The sequence below is a fragment of the Physella acuta genome, unplaced genomic scaffold (assembly GCF_028476545.2).
Source record: "Physella acuta isolate Inbredline_101_S28 unplaced genomic scaffold, ASM2847654v3 ptg001225l, whole genome shotgun sequence".
In the NCBI taxonomy this organism is placed as follows: Eukaryota; Metazoa; Mollusca; class Gastropoda; family Physidae; genus Physella; species Physella acuta.
In genome coordinates this window covers 147,180-158,241 of record NW_026732742.1, presented here as the reverse complement: position 1 = coordinate 158,241, position 11,062 = coordinate 147,180, and the positions used below count along the sequence as shown (strand labels likewise).

At 36.0% G+C, this 11,062-nt stretch overlaps 1 protein-coding gene across 1 annotated transcript; it reads left to right on the top strand.

Moving 5' to 3' along the window:
- The first annotated feature begins 6,853 nt into the window (after positions 1 to 6,853).
- LOC131957249 (bile salt-activated lipase-like) lies at positions 6,854 to 7,622 on the top strand. The gene is made up of 2 exons (XM_059321986.1): positions 6,854 to 7,037; positions 7,228 to 7,622. Exons 1-2 carry the CDS (start codon positions 6,854 to 6,856, stop codon positions 7,620 to 7,622), a joined length of 579 nt encoding a protein of 192 aa, XP_059177969.1.
- The last annotated feature ends 3,440 nt before the right edge of the window (positions 7,623 to 11,062 follow it).

Genomic DNA, 11,062 nt, shown 5'->3' with positions numbered 1-11,062 from the left:
GTTAACATGGATAAAAAGCATATTATTTTTTAGATTTCAATCAAAGCGACCGTAAACAAATTAAATAAAAACTTAAGCCAGAAAAAAATTATTTGAATTAATGTTATAAAAATGGTATGCAATTCTGTATTGTATCGTAAGACTGGTAAGTTTATAGAGGCTATTCTCTTGGAAGGTAAGCTGGTCTGTTTAGAGAGGCTTGTCATTTGTGAAAGGCTGCTCTTTTGAGGCAGGCTGGTCTGTTGTATGGTATGACTGGTCCGTTGAGAGAGGCGGATTTTATGAATGGTATTTGTGGTGTGTTGAGAGAGGCTGATCTCTTGAATGATAGTGTCAAACAAGGCCTTGGTTTGACTGGCACTGCCCCACTAGAGAATGTCAAATTTGACATTGGCTTTGATCTGTACCATTTCTATTTTAACCGACTCCCTACGCGTCACCTTTTGAACTTGTCTGCAACTAGCCAACTAATTCAAGGTGTTATTAACATACAGACAGTTTGACAGAATCCATTTAGCTTTCATACTTATAGATTCGTCCTTCATTATACTCACCCATAATCAGTTGTTTTTTTTCCATCTAGGAGGAGTGGTAGCAAGAAATGAGTATCAAATGTGAACAAAACATAACGCGACTATTTTTTAAAGTTTAATGCAACGATAACAATACAACATTTATAATTGAACATGTGCATATTGAACAGAAGAATACAATAAAGGAAACAGTGAATTAATAACTGAACTAAATGCCATTAAAAATAGCTATAATTAATTATCCTTAACTTCTTATTGTATTCTAATTCTACCGGCAACACGTAGCAACACCAGCTTAAGAGATAGGTCATCTAACTCTGTCTACCACGTATACAGCGACTCCATCTTTAACTCTCTAATTACGTGTTTCCCCAAGTTTACTTCGCAGTTCTGGTATGGTGATGATGTGTGGTGGTCGTGGTCGGGAGGGGGGGGGGGGGGAGGGTCACTTGCTTTCGTACATGTCCAGTCGTCTTGGGTCAATAACCCTACCATGCAGTCGCATGGAGGGTGGATAATCCAGTCTCAATGAACAGAGGCGTAGTGGGGGGGGGGGGGGAGGTGGGGGTGCGGACCGCATCGGGTGACACCATTTAAGGGGGTGACACCAAGGCAAAAAATAGCAAAATATATAGAGAAAAACTTGAGGGGGGGGGGTGGATGCAAATCGAAAGTTTGAAAGTTTGTCCCCGGGAAGGGTCGCTACGCCTCTGGGGGGTGACACCATTAAGTGCCGCACCGGGTGACACCCGACCTCGCTACGCCACTGTCAATGAATATGAGGTTTAAAACTAACCAAGCCCCAATCAATAAAAGGTGATACATTTGATATCCAGGTAAGGCTGAAAAATGTTACCCCGTACTGATAATTTAACTGCAACTGACAAATAAGTTTTGTCCTGATATTTGTAAATCACCTGACCAACTTGACAGATGCATAATTTTCTTAGTTGAATTTAAATTCCTTAATCGTTCATGGAAATAAAATACTCGTGCGTTTCGTTGACTTGTTGTAAAGACAGTACTTGTCGATCATACAGAAAACCAACACACAGTTAGTGCTGTTTGACAATAATAATTATTGAATCAAATGGTAGGCCTACCCCTGACCTCCTGTGCAGAAATGTAATATTTATTCAGCGGACCCCATATACAAAGTTAGCCTCGATGTAGGTTCGAGCGCCTAGCGAACTGCCCTAATATAGCCCTAATATAAATTAAAAAAAAAAATGACAGAGAACTTAATATAAAATACAGGAAACATTTTTTACGTTTAAAGGGAAGCAACTCAATTAATATTTTCACAAAATCATCTTAGCCTGGTTACATCCCTTTATTTTGTTATTTTGAGTGGTTGATGTGAGACAAGGGAAGCAAGAATTAAAGATTTACTTGCAAGGACATCCCGAACATGACGAGGATCAGTTCAGTGATAAAATAATGCATTAAGAATAAATTATCAGACACCTAAACACACAAATAGAAATACATCTATTTGTGTATAGATTGTATGAGGTATTGAAATCCTTTGATTAATCAAAATTGACAAGTAAATGATGAGAAAAGTATAATGTAAATTACTTAATTACATATTCATTTTGAGCTTATAAACTAGTGTAGAGTTTACCTGTTTCTTGACCTCGGCATATAAAGGGACAGTGTGGTCAGCAATATGCTCATTCACCTTTACTTAACCTAAAGTGAGTTAGGTACCCATCAGAGCTGGGTGGACTCAGGGACGTTCTCCTGATTTGATCCCAGATTAGAACTTGAGACTTTTTGGTTAGCAGTCTAGCGCTCTACTGCTAGGCCATGCCTTCTGGAAGAGTGGTGCAGTAATCCATTAGACAGACATACACACACATACATACTGGCATTTATAAATACAGATCATTCCAGTAATTATGAAAGTATGAAGTAGCACATTACAAACTACAGAACTAGAATAAGTAAAACGATCAAAAATGTAATCAATTTTAACACATCATCATCTATAATAAATCAAATGAAAACGTAATCTATGCTATATTAGCTGCTAAATTATATATATATATATATATATATATATATATATATATATATATATATATATATATATATATATATATATATATTTATATATATATAAATATATATATATATATAAAAGACCCACAAGTACATTCTAGACACATCAGAGAGTGAGCTGTCTCTGTCGTCTGTTTGATTTGCAGACTTGATACTAAAATTATATATATATATATATATATATATATATATATATATATTTTTTTTTATATAGGTGTGTGTGTAAGTATGTGTGGTTTAATTGAAAGTGAATACTACAATAACCAATAAATAGAAATACCCCATAAAGCAACAAGGTTGATCTTTATATATATATACATAATCAAGAAAAAATAACTGTTTAAATTTCATTTAAATTATTTTACAATCTTCATCCAAGAAGAGGTTAAAATAAGTAAGCCAGTCAAGTAATAAAATGCGATATTACAGCAGCTCAACGTTTCTTGATGTTGTACTTACAAATGTTGATATTGGATAAACATGTATATTGAGTAGTAGACATAAACAAGATTTATAAAATAGTAGCTGTACCAAAAGGTTAAAGCACATTTATCCATAATTTTTTATTTAAATTCGTATTTATAAAATATTTCAACTTTCATTTACAACATACTTGTTTTAACAAGTGGTTTCTAAACTGCTTTGCGGCCAAAAAATAAATAAAAAAGTTTGAAATATTTGAAGTATCAAAAACTATTAACTGAACAACGTAAAATATATCTACAGAAGTGTTCGACAATTGATCCTGCAGACACAAGAATATTAAAGAAGGTAATGAAACAACAATATACACAAGAGCTGAGAGAACCATCCATTTTGTTAACAACGTCACCAGTTTGTGTGTTCGCGTTGAGAAAGTCTGACTTGCCATACGTTGATTGTTCAGATCAGAATTTTGTTGGCGTCTACCTGCCGCTAATAGAATTCTCATCACAGCACAAACAAAAAATGTTATGACAAACAAAGGAAGAATAATCATAAAGAGTGATTGAAATAAATAAAAAATTGTTTCAGTTATTCTTATAATACAAAAATCACCATCAAAATCTATAGTTAGAAAACAAAATGGAGCAAAAATTGAGACGACGATTACAACCATTAAAATAACTGCAATTTTACATCGTCTTTCAGTTACAAGGTGTACTCGTTTTAACGGATAACGAAGACAAATAAACCTTTCCACAATAATTAAAACAATATTCCAGTTCGCCAGACTTTTGGAAATACACAAAAGAAAACTTAAACATGTGCACATTGCAAAATTTAAAAACAACTTATTCACCAGTAACTCCTTATAAATTAAACTAATGAGCAGGCAGATTCCGTCAAAAAACGCCAATGATTTCAGAAATATTGTTGATGGTCCGAGTTCCTTGAAGGTACCTAGTGTTAGTAGGGTGAGAAGATTGGCTGGTATTCCAATGGCGCAAAATATCCACAAGTACATTCTAGACACATCAGAGAGTAAACTGTCTGTTTGATTTGCAGACTTGATACTAAAATTATATATATATATATATATATATATATATATATATATATATATATATATATATATATATATATATATATATATATATATATATAAGTATTTATATACGTTTGTTTTTTATGTAATTATATGTGTTTAAATTGAAAATGAAACTGCAATAAATATAAATACTGAATAAAGCAAGAAGATTGATCTTGATTTGTTTATCTAAAACTAATATCTTATCGTTTCTTTAAATTAAACTGCAAATTCAAAAAAAAAATTAATTTTTGCAAAGATAAATTGTTTAAAAATTAAACATGAAGCAACGATAAGTTGTTTTTAAACATATGCCCTAATTCAACGGCTAAACTTAAAACTAATAAATCAGATATTTTAAACATACACAAGCAGCAAATGGTTTTTGAACCTACACAAACAATGAATGATAATGCTAGCGGGGGAAAATTGTATAAAAAACGTATTTATCTAACTATTTATAATTTTTACAAATATTCTCATAGCGAGAGTAAACAAAATAAACGAGAGACCATTTAAAACGTAAAGTTTATATTTACCACGATTTTTTAAAGTGAAAACTGTCAAGAATAAATACAATTTTTATGTTTGAAAAACTTACTTGAGTGATGAGTTTAGAGTAGCAGCAGTCACCATATTGCCTTGGTCATTACTTGTAAAACATCAGAAGTTACATTCAAATGACTCTTTAGGACTGCTTCAAACAGACTGAGAATAGGACATCTAGTGTAACGATGTAATGTTTGAAATGAAACTAACATGTAAACCCTTAGTAAAGTTTTCATCGATTGCTTCTTGCATTAATGAATTACTTGAATTAAACATGGCTGGAATCGATATAAATCTCGCTATCCATTTAAGGATCGGTCCCTCATTTAAATAAAAAAAACAAATTCTAGAGTGTGTGGCGAGCCGGATTTTAAAATCAGCTAAACATTTAGACAGAGATAATCAATAATAAAGAACAATAAAATTTTAAAAAGATTTTTCCATAGCTACATTTTCGATTTGTTATTCATGGATTTTTTAAAATACTAAAAGACAGGTAGTTGTATTATATGATTATATTTACAACTAAGGTGGATATTTAGGTCCATATTATAGAATAAACAAATTTAGACAAATAGTGACATCATTTTGACTGATGTTAATAATAGAGCTCAAAATACCTAATTTTATCATTGTTGTACACTCAACATGTAGTGGTTCGTACGTATAGCTGACATTGTAAACTACTTAGTTTGTACAGCGGATCTAGCTTTCAAATCCTTATAAAACATTTACAAGGATTATACAACGAAGTATTCACTATCTTAGAAACGTTCTTAAAAATTGATTCATAATTGTATCAATGACACTAGGCTAATTAACATTAAGAATACTAAAATTTGTAGTACAAATATAAAAAAAAGTGTTTTTTTTTTTCTTTTAACAACATACGGCCATACTTTCGTCTTTTAAGTTAAATTTTAAATTCTCTCACATGCAGAGGCGTAGCTACCTATTCCGGCGCCCGGGGCGGGCAATCCTCCCATTTTTATAAAGTTATTCCTGTCTATGAAAAATCTCCCTTCATTTGATGTGTATAATTTGATAATTCAGCTTAAAAGAGCTTAAATTAATTTTTCTACCCCTTTTGGCGCCCCCTTGGGGTCGGCGCCCGGGGCGGCCGCCCCACCCGCCCTCCCCTAACTACGCCACTGCTCACATGTATTTCTGTAGATTCCTATAAACATTAAAAACTAGCTCAGGAAATTATCCAACGATGCTTTCATCGCGTAAACACGTTCGTCCCATCCAATATGTAACACAATTACTCTCCCCTTAAATCTGGCAACACGCAGGTATTCTGCTGTTTTAATGATGCCGATGTTTAATGCCGCTGCTGATCTAACAGATGAAACGTTTTAATTATTTATGTAATTCTCTGTGGCTCACGGTCGAGTATAATACCAGGGGTTGGGGCAGCTAAATTTATGGTAAAGGGAGGTCACTTTTTTGCACTTGTTTGTTGAATCATTAGCTCTCCTCTTTTTATCTCCCTTTTTATCAAATAACCTTTCTTTCTCTAACTCACACACTCATACACACCCATATATATATATTATATATATATATATATATATATATATATATATATATATATATATATATATATTATATATATATATATATATATATATATATATATATATATATATATATATATATATATATATACATATATTTATATATATATATATATATATATATATATATATATATATAACTAATTAATTTTAGTTAAGCTATTTATAAAATATATAATTTGAAATAAAACATTTTGTTTTGAAATCAGCCTTTATGTATGTCTCGAAGTTTACAAAACCCATTTTCAATTATCGGCATTAATTTAAATCGGAAAAGATATTTAAACAAGACGAGAAATGAAGCAATCTGTGTCGAATGTTTTCTAATTGTTGTGACGTGTAAAAATAAATAAAATTAAAAATAAATTTTTCGCCCCCACGTCATTATTGAACGCTCCCCCCCCCCCCCCCCTCCCCATCACATAAACTAAACAAATTCCTTCCGTCGCTCCCAGAAAAAAATATCACAGTTCTATACACCTTAATGTCCTGCTAGCGCTAAGTCCTATACACACTACTGTCCTCTAGCACTAAGTCCTATACACCATACTGTCCTGCTAGCACTAAGTCCTATACACCCTACAGTCCTGCTAGCACTAAGTCCTATACACCCTATGGTCCTGCTAGCACCAAGTCCTATACACCCTACTGTCCTGCTAGCACTAAGTCCTATACACCCTACTGTCCTGCTAGCACTAAGTCCTATACACCCTACTGTCCTGCTAGCACTAAGTCCTATACACCCTACTGTCCTGCTAGCACTAAGTCCTATACACCCTATGGTCCTGCTAGCACCAAGTCCTATACACCCTACTGTCCTCTAGCACTAAGTCCTATACACCCTACTGTCCTGCTAGCACTAAGTCCTATACACCATACTGTCCTGCTAGCACTAAGTCCTATACACCCTACTGTCCTGCTAGCACTAAGTCCTATACACCCTATGGTCCTGCTAGCACCAAGTCCTATACACCCTACTGTCCTCTAGCACTAAGTCCTATACACCCTACTGTCCTGCTAGCACTAAGTCCTATACACCATACTGTCCTGCTAGCACTAAGTCCTATACACCCTACTGTCCTGCTAGCACTAAGTCCTATACACCCTACTGTCCTGCTAGCACTAAGTCCTATACACCCTACAGTCCTGCTAGCACTAAGTCCTATACACCCTATGGTCCTGCTAGCACCAAGTCCTATACACCCTACTGTCCTGCTAGCACTAAGTCCTATACACCCTACTGTCCTGCTAGCACTAAGTCCTATACACCCTACTGTCCTGCTAGCACTAAGTCCTATACACCCTACTGTCCTGCTAGCACTAAGTCCTATACACCCTATGGTCCTGCTAGCACCAAGTCCTATACACCCTACTGTCCTCTAGCACTAAGTCCTATACACCCTACTGTCCTGCTAGCACTAAGTCCTATACACCATACTGTCCTGCTAGCACTAAGTCCTATACACCCTACTGTCCTGCTAGCACTAAGTCCTATACACCCTATGGTCCTGCTAGCACCAAGTCCTATACACCCTACTGTCCTCTAGCACTAAGTCCTATACACCCTACTGTCCTGCTAGCACTAAGTCCTATACACCATACTGTCCTGCTAGCACTAAGTCCTATACACCCTACTGTCCTGCTAGCACTAAGTCCTATACACCCTACTGTCCTCTAGCACTAAGTCCTATACACCCTACTGTCCTGCTAGCACTAAGTCCTATACACCCTACTGTCCTGCTAGCGCTAAGTCCTATACACCCTACTGTCCTCTAGCACTAAGTCCTATACACCCTACTGTCCTGCTAGCACTAAGTCCTATACACCCTACTGTCCTGCTAGCACTAAGTCCTATACACCCTATGGTCCTGCTAGCACCAAGTCCTATACACCCTACTGTCCTCTAGCACTAAGTCCTATACACCCTACTGTCCTGCTAGCACTAAGTCCTATACACCATACTGTCCTGCTAGCACTAAGTCCTATACACCCTACTGTCCTGCTAGCACTAAGTCCTATACACCCTACTGTCCTCTAGCACTAAGTCCTATACACCCTACTGTCCTGCTAGCACTAAGTCCTATACACCCTACTGTCCTGCTAGCACTAAGTCCTATACACCCTATGGTCCTGCTAGCACCAAGTCCTATACACCCTACTGTCCTCTAGCACTAAGTCCTATACACCCTACTGTCCTGCTAGCACTAAGTCATATACACCATACTGTCCTGCTAGCACTAAGTCCTATACACCCTACTGTCCTGCTAGCACTAAGTCCTATACACCCTACTGTCCTCTAGCACTAAGTCCTATACACCCTACTGTCCTGTTAGTACTAAGTCCTATACACCCTACTGTCCTGCTAGCACTAAGTCCTATACACCCTACTGTCCTCTAGCACTAAGTCCTATACACCCTACTGTCCTGCTAGCACTAAGTCCTATACACCCTAATGTCCTGCTAGCACTAAGTCCTATACACCCTACTGTCCTCTAGCACTAAGTCCTATACACCCTACTGTCCTACTAGCACTAAGTCCTATACACCCTACTGTCCTGCTAGCACTAAGTCCTATACACCTACTGTCCTATAGCACTAAGTCCTATACACCCTACTGTCCTCTAGCACTAAGTCCTATACACCCTACTGTCCTACTAGCACTAAGTCCTATACACCCTACTGTCCTGCTAGCACTAAGTCCTATACACCTACTGTCCTATAGCACTAAGTCCTATACACCCTACTGTCCTCTAGCACTAAGTCCTATACACCCTACTGTCCTCTAGCACTAAGTCCTATACACCCTACTGTCCTCTAGCACTAAGTCCTATACACTTACTGTCCTGCTAGCACACCGCGTAGTGGTAGTAAATTATTTTCTGTTTGATCTTTTAACTGACTTATAATTGAAAGTGGTTATCTCTTCATGTTGACTTTTTTGTTAAACTTTTAATTTTACAACTACAACCTCATCCCCAAGTCTACGTTTTCAGCCAGTGTTTATGTTGCGAAAATTATTAGATATTTTTATTTTGTTTAGTTTTATGACAGGTTATTATTCTTTTATATGATGGACTGAATTTGTAACTTTATTATGTTTAAGTTTGTATGACGATTTTTATACGTGTTTAAATGATAGACCTAACGTATTTTTCTGTACATTTACGTTTATAATACAGATTATATACGTGATTATTCACGTGATGAACTAAACATGTAGTTTGTTAATATTTTTGTCAAACTCAACTCTATAGTCACGGGTTGTCCATAAACGACGTCATACTTTTACAACAATTTATACTTCCCTTTCCCCCCACTACCAAACGTCGTCACAATGTTCTTCTTCTAAGACAACGATTTCTTTTGTAAATATTTACCAACCTCGGTCAATATAAAGCAGAGGCGTAGCGACCCCTCCCGGCGCCCGGGGACAAACTTTCAATTTGGCACCCCCCCCCCATATATTTTTTAATATTTTAAATTCAAAACTGCAGCTAAAATGAGCTTTTAAATTTTTTTTCAACCCATTTTGGCGCTCCTAGGGTCGGCGCCGGGACGGAGTTGTCTAGCGGTAGAGAGCTGGACTGCTAACCAGTAAGTCTCTAGTTCGAATCCGGGTTCAAGTCAGTAGACCGTCCCTGAATCCACCCAACTCTGATGGGTACCTAACTCACGTTAAGGAAAGTAAAGGCGGCTGGGCATAGTTCTGACCACACTATCTCTTCATATGCCGAGGTCAAACCTCACGGTCTATGGGGCAAGTGAAGTAGAGTTCACTTGCCCCATAGACTGTCAGCCCCCCTCGCTACGCCTCTGATATAAAGTATGAATGCGAAAAAAACTTCTGATATGCTGGGTCAAACATTCTAAATAATGTTGATAATCAGTCGTCATAATTTTTTAACTCCCCCCTTCCCTCATCACACAAATGCAAACTCCACTCCATTCCTTAGCAGTGTGACGTCATTTATGGATTAACTCTTAGATAAAGATGTGATCGCCCTATGTAATTTGTTATTAGCATCTGTTCCATATTTAACAGCTTTTCCCTGTGTTACAATTTACAATATTTTTCTGCCGAGCTCATTAACGATTTCATCATTACACAGGCCAGTGATCTAAAACATGCTCTTAATTTGGTCCACTACCGAGTTCACGACATTTGTTGGCCATAATTAATGATCTTTTATTTATTTATTTAAATACCGACAGCGGTTATTTGTTTCAGTGCAAGGAAATCAATACACTTTTTAACGTGGTGCTCATCACTTTGGTAATTAATGAAAACAAAACGCGAGACTCAAGTAGTGCAGCTGTGAGAATGGGACAACAATATGGTTGGTATAAAACAAACGACCAAGTCTGCTTCATGCGGAACATGCGGAGTAGTAAAACTGCATGCTTTATTGAATACTAGGCATACTGCCTAGCTTCGCTTAGGTTTTCAAAAACATTTGATAATTTGAATACTAATTATTTGGTGATGGATGAGGCTTAAATCTAAACAGTAATGCTAATTTTAGAGAAGATGTTGAATGATCTTTACCAACCCATCAGAGAAATTATCTGAAAGTACGCAATTTATAACTAAAATGGAAATAGAAATACAGAGGTTCCATGAACAGTATATCTCATAATTTACATTACATTGACTTTTAAAATTAATTTTTAATTTAATTATTATACGTAACTTAATAAACAACTTATTTTTTTCTAAAACAAATGCTATACTTTGTCGTTTTCTGTTTCTGTTTAAAATAGTATACAATTATTTGAAAAAAAATTATTTAAAAAGGTTACCCCCCTTGAAAATTAACCAAATG